This window comes from Camelus bactrianus, chromosome 20 (assembly GCF_048773025.1).
Source record: "Camelus bactrianus isolate YW-2024 breed Bactrian camel chromosome 20, ASM4877302v1, whole genome shotgun sequence".
Classification (NCBI taxonomy): Eukaryota; Metazoa; Chordata; class Mammalia; order Artiodactyla; family Camelidae; genus Camelus; species Camelus bactrianus.
The window spans coordinates 23951305-23970234 of record NC_133558.1 but is presented as its reverse complement, the minus strand read 5'-3'; the positions used below and the strand labels follow the sequence as shown (position 1 = coordinate 23970234).

The following is an 18930-nucleotide window of genomic DNA, read 5'->3' as shown; positions in this document are numbered from 1 at the left end:
CCGACGCCAACGGGGGCGGGGCGTCCGCCCGTCACGTGACGGGGGAGTGACCTCGCCGCCCCGCGCCATGGGGGCTTCGGACCCGGAAGTGGCGCCTTGGGCTCGCGGCGGTGCCGCGGGGATGGCGGGAGCCGGAGCAGGAGCTGGAGCTCGCGGCGGAGCGGCGGCGGGGGTCGAGGCTCGGGCTCGTGATCCACCGCCCGCACACCGTGCACATCCGCGCCACCCTCGTCCTGCGGCGCAACCCTCGGCCCGCAGGATGGAAGGCTCGTCCGGGGGCCTGGGCTCCGGGGACAACGCCCCGACCACTGAGGCTCTTTTCGTGGCGCTGGGCGCAGGGGTGACAGCGCTCAGTCACCCGCTGCTCTACGTGAAGCTGCTCATCCAGGTGTGGGGAAGGGACGCCATAGGGAGGTGGAGGCTGTTGAAGGTGACAGGCCAGGGTCTGGAGGAGGATCGGGGCGGGGGAGGCGACGGATTTGGGGAGAGAGGCTGGGACGGTGGGCCGAAGGAGTAGGAGGAGGAAAGCGATGAGGGATTGGGGGATGCAGGAGGCATGGTTTTAGGAGTGCAAGAGACGGGGGCAAAGGGGTCAGCGACAGATTTGAGATGGGAGAAGGAACAAGGGATTTGGGGGTGCAGGGAAGCGATGGGATGGAGAAACAGGTTTGGGAGATGAAAGAATGGAGGCGATGTTCTTGGACTAGGAGGGAAGGGGCAGCATTTTAGGGAGAGGGAAGAAACAACAGAATTGGGGGAGGGGCAGAGAGTTGTGGCGAATGGGTGGGTAGGAGGATTGGGGGCCAAGGCAAAGTGTTCAGAAGATGAACACATATTTGGGGTGAAAGGGAGCAAGAGTTCTGGATTTGACAGACATGGATTTAAAGCGGTTTGGTGGGGGGACAAAGGACTGAGGGATCGGGATCAAAATTTTAGGAAAGAGAAGGGCATTAGACCCCAGGGAGGAGGGGACGGGAGCATTGGATTTAATGGTAACGGAATTTGGGGGAAGAGAGCAGAGGCAAAGGATTCAGCAGAGAAGAGCTATCGGTTTCCAGGAGATGGGGGCTCTGGATTTGATGGCGACGACAGATTTGATGGGAGGAGGGGAAAGTGACGTGCTTTGGGGGAGGGGAAAAGATAGGGCGACGCAGTGGGGGATAGGAGGGGGCGATTTTTCTGGAGAGGGGAGCAAGATGGAGGACTTTCGGCGCAAAAGGATGACGCATTTGGAGGAGAAAGTCACGGTTAGGGGCGGGAGATGTATGGGGAGGGTGGGCTGAAAGGGTATGGGCGTATTGGAATTGGGCAGAAGGGACAGTTGGGACACAAAGTGGCAGGATATGTAGGGGCTGGCAGAAACAAGCCAAAGTAGGATGTCTCTGGAATCGAGGCATGCAGGGGCACTTGGCATATTTGGTGGGACCAGCAGCGCCTTAGAGATGACTTGGGCTGCTTGAGAAAGGGAGAGATTGAGCTGGAAGGGGAGGGGTGGAGGGAGTGCATTTGGCAGAATTAGGTGGGCGTGACTGAGATGAGCACAGTGTAGATGGGGATGGTTCAGGCCTGGAGTGATACCTGAAGGTTTAGCCTAGAATTTTCAGTGAAGAGAGGGGAGGGGCATATAAAAATTCAGATTGAGACCTAACCAAGATTTGAGATTTGATTTGAGTAGAGGCAAATGGGTATCAGATTTATGTTCTGATAATGGACTGGGAGTGGGAGATACAATTGGAATGAGAGGGACTTAGGAGTAATTGAAATCTGGGACCTGAGAAATGGGAGCAGTGGGTTTGGGGGTGTGGCAAGGACTATGACAAAGAATGAAGAAATTCAGTCAGGGACACCAGCGTGCCTGACTAGAATCTAATTGTGTCTGAGATGTGGAAATGGCTGATGGGGGAAAGTTGAGACTGGCATTTGGTTGTGATTTGGGAGTGAGGGCTGCTTTACTTCTAAAATTTGGATTGTATTTACAGGAATAGATGTTACAGGTTTGGGAGAGAAATTGAGGCTTTAGAACTAGTGGTACCTGAGATGAGAAGCAAGAATGATGGAATGAGATTGGGTGACCAATCAGGGTGTCCAATAGGAGTGTCTGCAGAGTGGAGGATGCTGGATACAAGGAGTAGGGGGCGTTCCATGTGAAGAAGTGACTTCATCATTTGGACCTTGGTAGGTTTGGTTTACAGGTTTGAGAAGAAAATTGAAATAAGAGTCATTTGGAAAGGCAGTTGAGGAATGAGAGAGAATAGGGAATTGGGGGATGAGGGAGTCCAGAGGGTGAGAACTGGATAGTGAGTGGGTAAGGAAAGGTGAGCCCAGTTGTGGTGACTGAGGTCTGTCCAATTTGAACACAGCTGGTGCTGAATGTAATATATGAAGGTGAAATCCTAATGAGTATAGCTTGGGAGTCAGAGATAACAGTGGCAGGATTGGAGTGGTAGATTTGGGGTTGTCTGTACTGAATGAGTAAGAATGCAGTTCCTGAGATCTGGGCTCAGGAAAGTTAGGTTTCAGGACTTGGAGATTTGAGGGACTGGCTCTGCCAGTATCTGGTATAAAACTACAGCTTTGGCTGTGGTTAGATCTGGGTTAACACATTTGAGGATGAAATTGGGTGAGTAGACTTGGGAACAAATATTAAAACTTGAGAGTAAGGGGAATAGGGGTGAGATATGGCCAGTATGCCTTTGATAACCTGGGTAGAAGTTAAGAAGGTAGACTCTACAGATTTGGAAGCTGTGGCGATATGGAGTGAAGGGGCCCAGCAGGTTTAAGGGTAAAACTGGAATCAGTGGTTCTCCCCAGTTGTGACTAGACTGGGTAAGGCAGCAGAACAGTGGCTCAGACTTGGAGCTGAGAGTGTAAAGGGAATACTGCTTATATAAGAGAACAAAATCGAAACAAAACTAATCCCAGAAACTTCCATCCCTTTCCCTGGGCTAGATTTTTTTTTTTTTTCCTTTAAAGGAGTTCTCCATCATGGAGGGAGTTTCTTAATTTACAATCAGTAGTGTATCATGTAGCTCAGAATCCCATCCACAAGGACCAACCTGAACTTTGAGAAATAATTTACTAAGGTGAAGAAAAAAGGAAATTGAGTCCAGAGAACACTAGAAGCATACCCAGTTCAATTTATAAGGCAGAGCTTCCCAACCCTGCTGTTTCTACCCTTTCCACATCCCATAGGAGCTGCTCTGGTCCGTGGGTTTGTCTGGCCTGCTCTGAGGGACAGAGCTGGTGTCCTGGCTCCCTGCCAGGGAAGGGCCTTCTCACACCCCAGTAAAGCTCTGGTCTCCTAGACACCTTGCCTCTTGCCTGGCAGCAGAGAGTTTTCTCATTAATCAGCAACATAAACAAATGGCCTCACCCCTTAGGAGAGACTTCTCCTCCTCACGGGGGTTTGGGTGGCTTGGTCCTTCACCCACCCGTGAGTTTAACAGATACCTTAATTATAACCAGCATCTGTACAGCAAGAATCATGATAGCCGTACAGAAATGAGGGGGTCATTCTGTCACAGGGATATGGGATGATCAACAAGAGATCAAGTTGAGGAATTGTTTGAGGAGCAGCTGGGATTTGAGGTGACGGTTTGCCCTGTGTGGGAGTGAGCGGGACAGATTTGTCAGCATCTACAGTGGATGAAGTAAAAAGTTTGAGTGTAGGGTGAGTGAGCTGTCTGAAGTTTGGGGCTGAGATTTGGGTGTAATGTGTTTTGGTGTTGCCACATTTGGAATTGAGACTGGACTGAAGTTTTTAACCTGAAGATGAGAATTAACTGAGATTTTTTTTCTGAAATGAGCATGGGCTTTGAAGTACATAAACATGGGGGTTCTCTGCACTGGAAATACCGAATTAGGAGGTAAGGGTGTTGGGGATGGGGTGACTTGGATTGTGGTGAAGGTGGTATCTGGGACTGGGCATTTCTTTGCATTGGGAGATTACACGATGCTGATGGTTACAGACACCAGTGAAATTCTGGGTATGTTTTGGTGGGGAAAACATCAACAGAAACAGCATTAGACTTTGGGAGAAGAGTTAGAGGCCTGGGAAAGATGAGAAGCAGTGAGACTGAATCAACAGTAGAATCTGACTTTCCCTTCGTATTTGTTGATTCTGAAGGTGGGTCATGAGCCGATGCCCCCCACCATTGGGACCAATGTGCTGGGGAGGAAGGTCCTCTACCTGCCGAGCTTCTTCACTTACGGTGAGTGTGCTTCCCAGGCAGGAAAGCCACTAAAAAGAAGCATCAGACAGGGAGCAGGCCTAGCTGGCCCTGGGGAACATGTCAGGCAGCTCAGGGCACCCAGAGTCAGAGCTGGGGTGGAGGACAGATTACAGGCAGTGGGATGTCGGCGTGGGAGCAGGTGACCAGTCCAGCTCCTCTGCCTAAGCTGCCAGCTGGCAGCCCAGGTGGCAGGAGAGGCAGACAGGTGCCTGAGAGAGGGCAGTCCAGGACAGTGGTTCCTGTCGTCCCTGCCACCCCAAGCTATGCCTGGAAGCAGGGGTGGGAGTGGTTTTCCTTTTGCCTTTTGAGCAGTCCGGCCACCCTGTTAGCATTTCTTCTGCTTTCCTGCTACTCCAGCAGGAGCCTGTTGGGGCCTCCTGGGTTCTTTTCCTTCGTCCTGTTCCCCTGCATTCCCCAGGCAGTGGTGCCTACCTGCTCTGGCATCTCCACCCCCTGGGTCTAGAACGGTGCACAGTGGGTCTCAGCTTCACTTCTGGTGTGCCCTGATCAGCTGCACAAGCTCAGGCAGGCTACTAACTGCTTTGGCCTCACGCTCATCAACTTCTTCATGTTCAGGCCCTTCATACAATCACCCCCTCTCTGCCCTCTGCAGCTCTGCCTGCCGGAGGTCTCTCCACCAAGAAGCCCACCATGGTGGAGCTTGCCCTGTGCCAGCGAGGCCCACCTGGCTGCCTCTGCTCCTCACCCCCTGGCCCCTAGCTGGCCAAAGCCGTGTCAGATCCGCCATCCCTGTCCCCCTCCCAGTCCTCACCTCCATGGGGCTTCTCTAAACGTGCCCCCTGCTCTCTGTGTTCACGCCAGGTGACCCTCTCATGCTTCCTCCACCTCTTCTCTTAACTGTTCAGTTTAGAATGTTCTCTGAGAATCTTTCTGCCAAATAACTTGGGGCCTTGACTCCTGTCACCTTTTTTTTTTTTCCACTTTACACACTGTTGGCAGAATCTGATGTCATGTTTCTCCTCCAGTTTTGTCATTATGGTGTTGAGTACAGCGTAGCGCTGGGTGGAAAATGTTTTGCTAGGAAATCTGTTTGTGTTTGTTTCATTTTAAAATTGTCAGTATTGAAACAAGATTACACTGTATAGCACAGGGAAATATACACAAAATGTTATGATAACTCAGAAAAAAATGTGACAATGAGTGTGTATATGTTCATGAATGACTGAAAAATTGTGCTGAACACTGGAATTTGACACAACATTGTAAAATGATTATAAATCAATAAAAAATGTTAAAAAAAATTGTCAGTATTGAGGAGGAGGACATCACAGAGTCAGGAAGGCATCCCCACGGTAGGACAATGAAGCCACTATATAAAGTGAATACTGGATTTGTGCGAGGCCAGGGTGGCAGGCTGCCAGCCCCTCTGTGTGGTTTCTCTGTACGTGGCTATTCTTGCTCTAGTCCAAGAGAGGTTGGAACCCAGACCATCTTTGTTCATGTCACATGGTCATTCCCGAAAAGACTCGGAGTAAAGGGGTCTTGACAATCACCTTATTGCCTCTTGCAAAGATGAGCAGAGTTCCGAGGTGACCCTCACCCTGATTATATAAATGTTGTTTCAGTCCAGATGCCTGATGCGCATTTCTAGACACAATTCCTGCTCTCGAGTTGGGGAGGGGGCTCAGCTGTCTGACTGCTGAGAGACTGGACGAGATCTACTTCTCCCCATCACGGTGAAGAGCACCACAGCTGCTGTGACATTCTTCGGTGTTCTCCTCGGGGGACTTCATAGAGTTTTCTGGGGACTGCAGAAAAACATGATGGAGCCCTAGGCCAGCCAGGGGGCCCTTTGGGCATTTCTGCATACCTTTCTCTGCTGTCCCTTGTTCATAATTCTGGTCTGAGATGGAGAAATAGGGGTCCTTACTCCTTTTTTTTCTGGTAGGCAAATCGGATAGAAAGAGGTTAAATTTCCTTCTGGAGCTCACACTCAGGCTTTTTCCTTTTGCTGACTGGAGCTCCCTTCCCCCAAATAAACCTTCCTTCCTGTTCTCCCCGTGCAGCAGGCTATCACATCGCCCCAGCATCCTCTCCCTTCTTACCCCTGTGTCTCCAGCCCACACCCATCTCAGGAAGCCGAACATGCAGGTACCAGGTGCTCCAGCGCCCAGGGAAAGCCAGTGCTAGCTGCCACGTGGAATGGTGGGGTCGTGGACATGTTGCGGAGAGAAGGGCATACTTGCTGGTTCCTGCCACTGTGCGGTGCTGGAGAGCTAAAGTCTGAGCGAGATCTGAGGGGAGCACATTGTCTGAGGGAGTGTTCTGCTAGCTTCCAGGTATTCAGGTTTATAAAAATAGTCTCCTTTTTGAACATCATTTAAAAGTTGTTATTGAATAAAACAGAACTTTAAGAACGGTATCCTTTTAGAGACCCTAACAAGAAAACACTGACTCACGCTGGTAGGATCTAGCTTCTCTGACTGCCTAAGTTTTTTTATGTAGAATAGTTCATTGGTGCCTCTGTTTTAGTTACTTCTCCACTGGTTTTATAAATGCCAGTAGGAGCCAGGAGCACAGTGACAGAGTGGGGCCGGCCCTCTCCGTGGCATGCTCCAGGGACACTCTTGAGCTTTTTTCCTGGGAGCCCTTCCTTTTCCTTTTTCTTCCCTTAAGTTACAAACTTCAGTATTGTTGATGGGCACTTGTTTGCCTTTTTTTCTTTTCTTGGAGAGAAACATTTTTTATAAGCAACAGAATTGGTTTCTAGGTTGTGTCACTTAAGTTGCTGGGTTGAAAAACTGCAGCTAAGCTTGCCAAGTAGATTTTTCAAAGCTACAAAAAGAAAATGTATCAACTTATTTGTCGAAAAATATGGTTTGAAGGTTTTACAAAAAGAAATGGGCTAAAGAAGACATTTGAGGGTGGTGCCTGATTGCTTCTGGGGTCCTGAATGATGCTCCCTTCCACAACTGAAGTCAGCATGTACCATGCACTGAGGGACAGGCTGCATCTGGTCGGGGTGTGAATATGGCACAGGAATGGGTGCATCTGGGCTGGGTGTGACGCTGCCACCTCTGCTTTCTTGTAGCCAAGTACATTGTGCAAGTAGATGGGAAGATAGGGCTGTTCCGAGGCCTGAGCCCCCGGCTGATGTCCAATGCCCTCTCTACCGTGACCCGGGGCAGCATGAAGAAGGTGAGCCCGGGGAGAAGCCAGGAATGGTTGCCTGAGATTTCCTTGAGGTCCCACTTCCCTTGGAGGCAGCTGTGTACACTGGTCCTGCTTCTCCATTCCCAGACTGGTTCCCAGACTGGTTGGGGCTCCACCCCAGCACTCCAAACCCTGGTGGTCCAATGCCAAGTCTCCTCAGTTGGGCAGGATCCTGCCCCACAGTCTGCCAGCTTGATTTCCCACAACTGTGATGCCAGGCAGGGACTTTTCTGGCCCCTAGCTCCAGCCCCAGGGTTACTTGAGGCGGGCCCAGCTAATAGACGCTGCCAAGAAAATAGTAGGAGCTGCTTCTTGCTGTCTCTGTCCTTTCAGAGTTATGTTTATGAGATGTGGCTATACTTTGCTTCTATTAATTTTGGAGGGGAAGGTAATTAGGTTTATTTGTCAATTTATTTAATGGAGGTACTAGGGCATGAACCCAGGACCTCATACATGCTAGGCATGCACTCTACCACTGAACTGTACCCTCCCCCTGTACTTTGCGCTGACCTGCCTTTGTTCTTTACATCTCAGGTTTTCCCTCCAGATGAGATCGAGCAGGTTTCCAACAAGGATGACATGAAGACTTCTCTGAAGAAAGTGGTGAAGGAAGTGGGTATCTGGAATTTGAGAGGAGAGTCTGATTATTTCTCACTGCCAGGTTGGGCAGGTCATTGAGAAGTCACAAGAGATGGGTCCTCCTGTGTGCACGGGAGTGTGGTGGGACTGCAGGGAATCCCAGAAAGCCTCTCAGCTGCCATGGGGCCTGGCCTGGGACCCGGCAGCACTCCTGCCTAGAGGGAATTGTGTGTGAGTGACAGGTGGGGCCATCGGAGGTAGACTGGCCCCACGTGGGGGATGCAGGATCCCAGTTTTGCCCCCATAAGTGCTTGTTGCTCCCTGTGAGTCCCAGTTCCAGAGACAGGCCAGACCAAGTCCCTGCCCTCTGCTCTCTTGCAGACTTCATACGAGATGATGATGCAGTGCGTGTCCCGCATGCTGGCCCACCCCCTGCATGGTGAGCCAGCCCACTGGAGACTGCATCTCAGCCGTGGGATGACCCCTCGTGGACTGTAGATGGGCAGCGGTAGAATTACTGGGAAGCGGTTTTACTGGGATTGGCCGGAAATCCTGTCCAAAGGGAGCTGGGGCTCTTCCAGGCAGAAGAAATGGGATGCCGTGGTCATGGGGCATGACGGGGATTCCCTCTGACACAGGCTATGTTGCACAGTGGCCACTGTGCCAGGCACCCCACAGCTGGTTGGGGAGTCATGGGCTTTGGCCACCATGTCACCTGGGTGTGTTTTCTTTTTCCTCAGTCATCTCAATGCGCTGCATGGTCCAGTTTGTGGGACGGGAGGCCAAGTACAGGTGGGTGATTCTTCTCAGGATTGGCAGGAGTGGCCCTGTCAGCATTCAGAATCTGCCGGGACAAGCCGTGCTGGGGTCAGCCGCTGGCCCTTTTCTGCCCTAGCTCTGACATGCTAGCTTCAGAGCAGGGGGGTAGTGGCTTCCATAGTCTGTGTGCAGAGGCATTTTCTCCCTCTTGCCCAGAGCTAACCTGGATAAGCCTAGATGGCCCACACAGGGTGAGTGGGGTTGGAGTCAGCTTGGATTAGGAGTTCTGGCAGGGTTTCCTCCTAGACTCTCTAGGCTACGCCCTAACCATTTCTCTAGCTCTCATAGAAGCCACTTAATAGCTACATCCTCTGCTGAGCAGGCGTCCACACCATGGCCTTGGGGCTCATCCCTTCCATTGGTTACCGCATATTTACCCAGCACCTGCTGTGCCTAGCACTGAGCTGGGTGCTGTGGGAGCCTAGGTGTGTTGACACAGCCCTTTCCTGTGGCACTTGTGCCCTCCCTGCTCCTTTGAGTCTCAGTGCAGAACAGGAGGGAGATCCCAGAGGTATATGGTGGGAATACAGATTCTCAGATGCTCATTTTCTGGGATTAGTTGTTTTCTGCAGCTGTCCTTGGGGCCACTGTCCCAGGAAGTTTGGCTGCCTGGTACCTTATTTTGGGTTCACTAATAGCACTAATGGGAAATTGGCCCACTCCCCCAGAGTGAAACTCGAGGTTAGTAGACGGGACCGGAGGGGATGATCTGGCTCAGAACCACTGTCCTGAGAAGAAAGGGTATTGGGCCCTGGGTGGGCTCTGGCTCCCACTGTCTTTCTCCTAGGCCACCCCAGTCCCCTTGGCTTTGCAGAGCCTCCATGCAGGACTGGCCACTTGGCACTGCTAGCCACGGGTCACAGAGCTTGCTCTTGAGCCTCCTTTGCATTTTATGCCAAAGACACTGCAGCTTGTCTTCTGATCTCTAACAGGCTGCAGCGGCCTGGGCGCTCATGCCTAACTCCCTGCTGGGGAGGACCAGATGCCTTTTCCCAGGCTGCATCTTCTGCTGCAGGGTCCTGTGTTCCTTTTGTGCCCTCTGGGACGGTGCTTCTCTTCACGCATCACCCCTCCTCCTCTCTGTCTATCAGGCATGCAGGCTTCTCTGCCAGAAGGTTGTTTAGTCAGAGATAAGCAGTAGGGCTGGGCAGGAGAAGGGCCCGTTCCCTCTGCAGCAGCCCAGGCTGGAGGGTTCATTCCTGTGTTCCAGACCCACAGAAAACAGCAGTAGAGAACTAGGGGTCTGCCCTTGGGTGGTTGGGTTTCTTCAGTCTCCATGAACTGTGTAGAACCCCCTCACCTCTAAACAAGAGTTCTGATCGTCTCAACTTGGGTTCTGCCTGGTAACAGAATCTCCCCGTCCCGGCCAGGACTGAATGGCTCGGAGCAGGGGTGGTGGGCTCTGCTCCACACCAGGGCATGGGCTTCTCCAAGGTGACCGGGTGACGTCATATCCCTGTGTTCTTCACAGTGGCGTCTTGAGCTCCATTGGGAAGATTTTCAAAGAAGAGGGGCTGCTGGGATTCTTTGTGTACGTGAGTTTATACACCCCATAACTGGCCACGGGCATGGCTCTACTAACAGGCATTCTCAGCCTCAAAGGCTGCAGGTGCCGGCCTCACACTAACCACAGGGCTCTGTCCCCGCTACTCCCCTGCCTGAGCAGCTGTGCCTCAGCCTGTAGGGCTCCATAGTACGTGCGAGCTGTGGACGGTCGGGACCAAAGCTGCCCAGCCCTTTCCGGGTCACGGCTCACATGGAAATGGTACTGTTTGTCCAGCACACTGGGGGCATGGACTGACCTCCCCCTCAACCCCAGTGCCCCCATCCATTTGCGCCAGGGCTGGGGGTGGGCACAGGGCTAGTCTTAAGGACGTCTCCAGGTCTTCCATCATCCTTGGTTTCACTGCTGAAAAATAACTGAATATCTGTAAATTGGGCTGAGGGTCAAGCTCTGGCAGGTCACAAGCTGACTAGCTATTGGATCCTGTTTGACATAGCATTTCTGACAAATTAGTTTTTCATATTCAACATTTAGGATATTTCATATAACAATTCATACTTCTGGCTTCTCTTGAAAAGTCAAGACCTGACCGTGCTGTGCCTGTGCTTCTGTAGAGCAGCTGTTGGCAGGGCACACAGTCTCCTGAGGGCCCCGGACCCCCTGCCTCCTTGGTCTCACACCCACCTTACTTCACCTGTAAAGAAAGCTCATACTGAAAAGACTGTGTCCAGACAGAATAAACCACAAACAGAACCCGAAAACCAGGCCTGACAAACAGCTTTTGTTCTGCTTTTTAAGGTCTAGGCAGTGACATATGTGCTATTGTGTACCCAGTGCACTAGACACGGGGCTCTCTGTTACCTCATACTGTGGATTCATCATTGGCCAGGTGTTCTATATGGAGGCATGTGTATATGTATATGTATATACGGTTCTCACGAGGAGGTAGATTTTGTCCTACGGGACAGTGGTAATGTCTGGAGATGTCTTATGATTGTCAGAGCTGGGATCTAGTGGGTAGAGGCCGGGGATGCTGTTAAACATCCTGCAATGCAGATGTCAGCCCTGCAACAAAGAATCATTCAGCCCTAAATGTTGACAAACCTTGATTTATACACACACATGTATTCATATATATATTCATATATATGTATATCTATATGCGTGTATATGTAAATATATGTGTGTATATACACGTGTGTGAATAAATGTTTGCCTGTGTGACTGATACTTCAGACCCTAAAACACTGCACATCACCATTGTACCATTTTCACACTCATTGTACATTTTCTATTCTGGCATGTGTGCCTAGGATTCCCACACAGCAGATGCTTACTTGTTGGGTTCTTTTTTTCTTCACATTTTTGTAGAATGGGTGATTCCCACACTCAGAAAGCACCAAATGTAAGTGTGTAAAGTCAGTCTGAGCACAGGTGGAAGCAACAGGATTGGAAATTGCATTCATAAAGGTTCATCTTGTTAATGTCCCTCATATCATAGGTGTGTTACGTATATTTTGAACTTTTTAAATATTTCAAAATAAGATTTTTAAAAACTCAAAAATCATAATTCTGTGTCTCCCATATCTAAACAAACAAACACATTTAAAAAAAAAACACAAGTAGCACACAAGACTCGCTGATCTCAGTCTGGCTTTTTGCCCTCAGCTCTGTATCTTAGAGAACGTTCCATATCAGTGTATAGAGTTGCTTATTCTAAAGGCCATCACAGTAGAAGTCAGCCCTCCTTGCAAAAGCTTGTATGGAATGTCTTCAGTGGAACATTCCAGGACTGAAGACACAGATGCATTGAGCAGAGTATTTTGTGAGAGCTGATTAGGTAGAGGCCAGGAGAAAAGATCTTAATGTGTAAGTATTCTTTCGTAATCTGCTTTTGAAAATGCCAGATTTCACAACATTCACATCTTAGGGCCAGCTTCTGTGGTTTGAAAACTGCTTGTGAGACCATCACCTTAACTTGTGGAGTCAGATGTGGCATGTAACATACACACACACCCCGCCCCCATGCAGAAAGGACCACTGCTTTCCTGGTGTGGATAGCTCCTGGCCCACATGGCCCCTGCAGGCCTCCTTCCTGAGGTAGTGCCAGTGGATATGCTGAAGTTTTGAGCTTGGAGCATCTTCGCCTGCTTCCTGAGTGTGGAGTCCCCAGGAAATGTTCGCCTCCCTCCTCTGCTCATTTTTGCTCACCTTGTTTTTTAGCGGCTTAATCCCTCACCTCCTGGGAGATGTGGTTTTCTTGTGGGGCTGTAACCTGCTGGCCCACTTCATCAATGCCTACCTGGTGGATGACAGCGTGAGTGACACCCCAGGGGGGCTGGGGAACGACCAGAATCCAGGTTCCCAGGTTGGTTGGAACAAGGACTTGTCCATCTTTTCATGTACTGCTGATGCCCAGGGTCTGGGGCAGACTTGAGGACTCTGGGGTCTAAGCATCAGGCCCTGAGGGCTAGAGAGTGCCCCTGAGGAGAGGTCTGAGAGGACCTCCTGTTGTCCCAGGTCACTTTTGCCTCTGAGGAGAATGGCCTCGAGAGATAAGATCGATAACTAGACCTAGAGGGGTTTATGGAATGCCCATCCCTAAGCAGCTTTATAGGTAAGACAGACCCCAGCTTATCCAAAGCAGGTTTGAGGCAGTGACCCAACCAGGGATCCCTAGAAAATCAGGAGATCAACTAATAATAACCCTTTAACTTTTGCTCAGCGTTTCATGCTTTTTAAAGCCTTTCTGTGAACATTATGATGTTTGATCCTGACATCACCCCAGTTGTGAAGGGAACAGAGGGTATAACATCCTGTCTTACAGGTAGATTGAGACCCAGAGATTGACAGCCTCTCCAGAGGCACACAGCTGGCAATCAACAGGGCTAGGACTAGATCCTTCCCTGTGCCAGGCTGTGGGTGCTTCCCCTGTGAGGTTTTTCAGTCAGCTTCAAGAAGGGTACCATGAAGGTGCACCCCAGTGTGAGCAGTGGTCTACACAACCTGGTATGCACGGCCCTCTGAGCAGATTGGGTCAGGCATGGGGAGGCCTTGGTCCTTCTAAAAGGCACTTAGGAAGGGTTTCTGGGGACTTGATAGGTTGACTGGTTCTGCATGAACCAAAATAAGAGTTGGGGCGCGGTGATGGGCGAGGGTTCCTGGTTGCCAGACATTCCAGCAGCAGGGATTGCCTACCCCACGAGGATAGATGAGAGGCTGGGGACCTGTCTGCCTGAATCACCTTTTCAGGGGTGGGGGGTTCATAGTCTCCATGTGTCTGTGTCTGTGTCTGGGCCTCAGAACGGTGGTTTGGGGTGGGGGTGGTCTGGGAAAGAGTGTGGCAAGGAGTGCCTGCCCCAGCTGAGAGCTCTGCTTAGAGGAAAACTGGCCATTTGATGTGGGTCAGTGAGTCTTACTGGCCTTTTAATGTAAGTAAATTAAATGACTCCATAGAGACCAGCTCCTATCTGCAACTACAGTGGCACAACCATGGCCCTGCCCTTTCTCGTGGCATTATAGGTGGGTGAGCTGCTGCCGTCACATACAAAGCAAGGCTGGGACAGCTTGGGGAGGGTTGGTGTCCCACGGTTGGTTTCCTCCAGATCAGGTGGGCAGGTGTTTGACCAGGGGCTGCTGCAGCTACCTCGCTGAGAGCAGCAGTCAACTCTTCATTGACAGTATTTTTCAAGTGCTTTTCTGTGTGTGGCTTAAAGGCTAGGGCAAGGCTGCCATTCAGGCAGAGGGCCAAGCAGACCTCTGCCCAGGGTTGCAGAGCATCCATCTTGTGGGATGGCCATGTCACAGGAAGCTGAGGGGTACGTAGTTACCCTTCTCAGCTGGGGGCTGTTTCATGGACAAAGTCGAATTCAGGAGTTGAGGCCTGAAGCGAGTGAGAGCTTCGTGAGGTGGGGTGGGTGGCAGTAAGCCCGTATTTTCTCCCTGCCTTCTGCTATAGGACCAAGATTCTGTGTCTTGGTAGTTCTGGTGGGTGTCTGTCTTTTCATTCAGTAAGCACTTACTGAGCACCGACTGTGTGCCCAGCCCTGGACATTGATGAAGGCAGTCAAAGGCCAAGCCCTCAGAGCTCGTGGCTCTGGGGGTTATGCAGGCCACAGTCTGAGTTTCTGACCAGCTGGTCACCATCCCCGTCGGGGTCGCAGAAGTCCCATCAGTCTGATTATCCCACTTCTGCCTCCCAGATCTCTTCTCAGCTCTGACTGTAAGGCTGTGGACGCCGCTGGCAGACACTGAAAGGGAACGCAGTGTGTGCAGCAGGCATGTGAAGAGCTGAGTACAGAGAGGGTGTGAGGCCAGTGTGGAGGGGGAGGTGAAGGGGGCCACAGACCAGGCAGCACAGATGGGGCAGGAGACTGCGTATCTGAAGTCCACATCCCACGGCACCTGTGGCAAACCAGTCTTCCTTTATGTCTCTTCAGTTCAGCCAGGCCCTGGCCATCCGGAGTTACACCAAATTTGTGATGGGGGTAAGTCAAGCCAGTTGCCCTTCACAGTCCTGGGGCCTGGGCAGGGCTTAGGAGGCCAGCTCTGGTGGTGGTTGGAGGCAGGCCTCAGTACTGGGTGTTGGCTTAGCGCGTCCCTGCTCCCTGAGCCCAGGTCCAGGGCTGGTGGTGGGTGGAGTCACTGACACTCCGGTCTCCCGGCAGATTGCAGTGAGCATGCTGACCTACCCCTTCCTGCTGGTCGGTGATCTCATGGCTGTGAACAACTGTGGGTAAGTGAGCCCCTCTACCAGGTGCCCTGCCAAGGCTGCTGGGGGAACCCAGCTGAGCCCGTCCAGTGCTCTGCCCCTCCCGCTTGGTCTGTGTGGGCTCAGCCAACTAGGCACCCTGGCTTCCTCTGGGATTCACACCATTTGGGATGAATCTGTGGTTTGGTATGTGGGTCTTGGCAGCTCCAAGCCATTCCATCTCAAGGGCTTCTTTTCCTTGGCTGATCTGTCTCCCACTGTTCTGTGGGTCTAACATGGCTTTCCTTCCCTTGGCAGGCTGCAGGCCGGGCTCCCCCCTTACTCCCCAGTGTTCAAATCCTGGATCCACTGCTGGAAGTACCTGAGTGTGCAGGTAAGCATGCTCCCCAGGGGGGAGGTTTTTCCCACTCTTCTGCCACATCTATCAGATGAAAAGGTTTTGTGTGCTCTTCATTACATGGAACATTAAGGGGTTGCCATGGAATCCAGTGCTGTGAGTGAGGAGGATAAAGAGAATGTAGACTTGGTTTGAGGCACTTGACTTATTTAAATTTTACTTTTAGAAAGGATTGGAGGTAGTTAGATCTGAATTTACTTTAAAATTACACATCAGACAAGGTCTTTTCTTCAACTCTTAAAAAGACTCTTAGAACAAGTACAAGGGAGCTCATGGTGGTGAAGCTCTTACACCGCGAATAACCGGGGCTGAAAACACAGCTGGTGTGTTGGAGGTCGTCTGGGTTCCCAGGAGAGCCTGAGGGTTGAGCTGGGCCATGTGGTCAGCTTGACAAGGGTGCTAGTATTGGGGTTTTTGTGTTCTATGTCCAAGCACCCTCCTGGCTGGAGCTCTTGCGCCCAGAGGTCAAGGATCCAGGTGTCTGGCCCAGGGCAAATCTTTGCCTTTTCCTGGCCTTGGTTGGCCTCAAAGTAAAATGGGATAGTGGCTTGGGAAGGAGGAGCCAGCCCACTGACTGGCCTCAAGGATGAGAAAGGACAGGAAGTGGGGAGGCAAGAGACAGACACAGGTCTTCCTGGCAACTCCGGTTGGCTCTGCATGCATCACATCCCGTGGTACTGGAGGAGCCCCGGACCACTTGGGCTCTGAAGCCAGAAGGGCAGTGTGTCTCCTATGGGGGTTTCCTACTTAGTAGCCCCATCACCACCGGACATCTTGTGGCATGAAGTGGACCGCTCCCTTGTGCTTCAGCACAGGGCAGATTCTGACCTTGCCCTCCAGGAATGCAAGCTGAGGCCCTCCACCTCCAACCCTGGGGTCTCTGAGCGGCTGGACCCTCTGTGTCTTACACTGGCCTTGCTCTGGGGCAGGATGAGAAGCACGGCCTTGCCTTTCACTGACCTGACTGGTCCTTCCAATCCAGGGTCAGCTCTTCCGTGGCTCCAGCCTGCTTTTCCGCCGAGTGTCATCAGGATCGTGCTTTGCCCTGGAGTAACCTGAATCACCATCAAAAACACGCTGTCTCAGCCTGGCCACTGTGGGTGAGGCCTGATCATCTCGGGGCACCTGTAAGACGACCAACCTGGCAGCACCTAGATGTGCTCCAGCACAGCTGGGCTTCGGTTTCCATGTTTGCCATGTGTCTGTCCAGAAGCAGGGGTTGGGTGGGGGTGAGGCTGCGCCCAGTGGATTGGTTACCTGCTACACCTGGGGAAGGTGGAATGGGGCTGGGAACTTGGGGCAGAATCCCCTTACCTTGCAGATTTGCTGAGCCTGCCTCATGCAGGGGGCCAGAGAATGTCTTGTGGAGGCCCAGGCTGAAGGGGCAAAGGCTCCTAGGGTCAGGTCCCATCCCCACATTCACACCACTCAAGTCAGCCCCAGCTGTCAAACTGCAGCTCAGCTGGGAGCATCGCTCTCCTGCTTTGTAAATAGGACGTGACCCCCTTTCATGCAGCCACCATCATGTCTAGGCCTGTGCTAGGAAGCTCTCACTAGGTACTGCCTTCATTTTTCTCAACACTACTTTTCTGATAAGAAGGCAGTACCTTCTGAATGGGAAATCATGTGACAGCTCAGAATGTGTGCCCCTAGTCAAATGCTCATTGGTTTAATGGTGACGCCTCATGTGCAGGATCTGGTTACCTGTGCAGTCGTGAACACCCAGATGTTAGATCAGTGTCTAGTCTTACCCAGTTTAAAGTTCCTAATAAGATTTGACCCTTTCTTCCTCAAATAAATGTATTGGTGGTGATTTGGAGTTCTGTGGGGAGTCTCTTATTTTTATGAGCTTAACACTCTGCAGGGGCTTTCTTAGTCTTTTGTGGTTGTGTGAAAAGGGGCTGTAAAGCAACAGGGCTGGGGGCAGCTGTGAGAAGTGTCCGGGCTTGGTGTTGATCAGCCTGGAGGCGGGGCGGGGTTGGGGGGCAAGGGTCGTTGGGTGGTTTTCTGAATTAGACAAGGCCAAGATGCCAGTTCACAGAGCACCAGCTAGTGCACGGGCCTGTTCCTAGGAAGACAGGCCCTTTAAAGCTTCCCAGCTTCAGAAAATGTTCCACCCAAACCCCCAGCTGTCATCTCAGAACTGTTTGCAGATGACATTGTCAGGTTTTGCTAGCTCAGTTGGTGTAGTGGTCATGTGGTTACAGCAGAAGGGGTAGATGTGGTGCAGCTAAGGCGCCAAGCTTAGCCTTCTCTGGAAAAGGCAAAGCTCCTTTCATTCGCTTCTGCCCAGCACTGGGGTCTGTAAACACAAAACTTACAAATGGAATATGCTGGCCCCTGGGGACTGTGGGCTTCCAAGCTGATGGGGTTTTAATACCCCCCAGTTCAAGGCTGGCTGGGTTCCCTGGGTGGGTCTCTGCCCTTGTTCTCGGGGAGTTGGCTTCAGAGAGCCGGGGTTTGGGACTTCGGTCATACTTCCTCACAGGTGTAGGGGCTGGGCCATGCCCACGGAAGGCTCCGTGATGCTTTTGCAGAACTGGTTTTCCCCAGAGGCCTAATCACAGTTGACTTGAGGGCAGTTTACCTCGCGTATCTTTGTTCCCTGGGAATGCAGCAGTGTTCCTGTGCAGGTGTCCTGTGAATGTATGTTGGTGGGGGTCACTAAGGTCTTGTACTTACTTCAGGTGGCTGAGGTGGCAGGGAGGGAGAGCACACAGCAAGGGGAGCAGGCCCGGCCTTGCTGGCACCAATGCTGTAGAGGAGGAAGGCCCTTCAGAGGCCTAACTGCCACATGGCATATGACCTTTTTCCAGCCCAGCATGATTTCCCACACAACCCACTGACCACTGTCCTGTGGTAACATTTCTTCCCACTGCTCCACCCTCAAGTCCTATTATTGTATTGATTACTTTCTGTGATCCCCCAGATTCAAGAGTCTGAGCTGAAGTGGTCCTAAAGAGCCCCTCCCTCTTACAGCCACCTCCTCCCAGGTGTTTGGAAAGGCCACCTGAGTAAAGAGCCAGCCTGGGTGGGCCTGGCGAGTCACTTTGAGGAGAGCCAGTGCTGTTCTCAAGTAATACCCTGGGAGTTCTGAATTTCAGGGTCTTGACTACATTTCCTAGGTTATGCCTACCCAGAAATGGCAAGAAAATCACCTTTGATACTCTGTCTCGGTTTTTAGTTGAGCAAAGTACAGGTTTTACCCCTAACGATTTTCAATTCAGTATTGAAGTGAATGTATTGTGTATGTTAAATGCTCCCTTTGTTTCCTGGACCTTTCAGTTTTTGAGAGCTGAAGCCTCCCTTGCCTCCCCTGCCCCCACCCTCTCCCCCTGGCACTTAGCAGGTTTCCTTTCAGTCCTGGAAACTAGAGTGACAAGGTCCTTATCTGACAAAGGAGATTGGGTTTAATTGGGGCAGGAGGGAGCTGAGCTGTCGGCAAAAGGAGGGGTGGTGGGAGTGGGAATGTCCTTGTGGGGAGCCAGTCACTTTCCTCCCCTCCTGGAAAACC

General features: G+C 51.5%; 1 protein-coding gene across 4 annotated transcripts; it reads left to right on the top strand.

Annotated features, from left to right (window-relative positions):
* The first annotated feature begins 41 nt into the window (after positions 1-41).
* MTCH1 (mitochondrial carrier 1) lies at positions 42-17235 on the top strand. 4 transcript variants are annotated; one of them, XM_045512173.2, is made up of 12 exons: positions 43-388; positions 4127-4211; positions 7285-7391; positions 7941-8018; positions 8367-8424; positions 8726-8777; positions 10276-10335; positions 12532-12625; positions 14748-14795; positions 14976-15043; positions 15317-15392; positions 16399-17235. In XM_045512173.2, the coding sequence occupies exons 1-12, from the start codon at positions 68-70 to the stop codon at positions 16468-16470; spliced, it is 1119 nt and encodes a 372-aa protein (XP_045368129.2). In that variant the 5' UTR covers positions 43-67; the 3' UTR covers positions 16471-17235. The 4 variants fall into 4 exon arrangements, with proteins under 4 accessions (XP_045368131.2, XP_045368130.2, XP_045368129.2 ...); XM_010948990.2 differs by having other exon boundaries at positions 12532-12676; XM_045512175.2 differs by lacking the exon at positions 10276-10335 and having other exon boundaries at positions 42-388.
* Positions 17236-18930: the final 1695 nt, after the last annotated feature.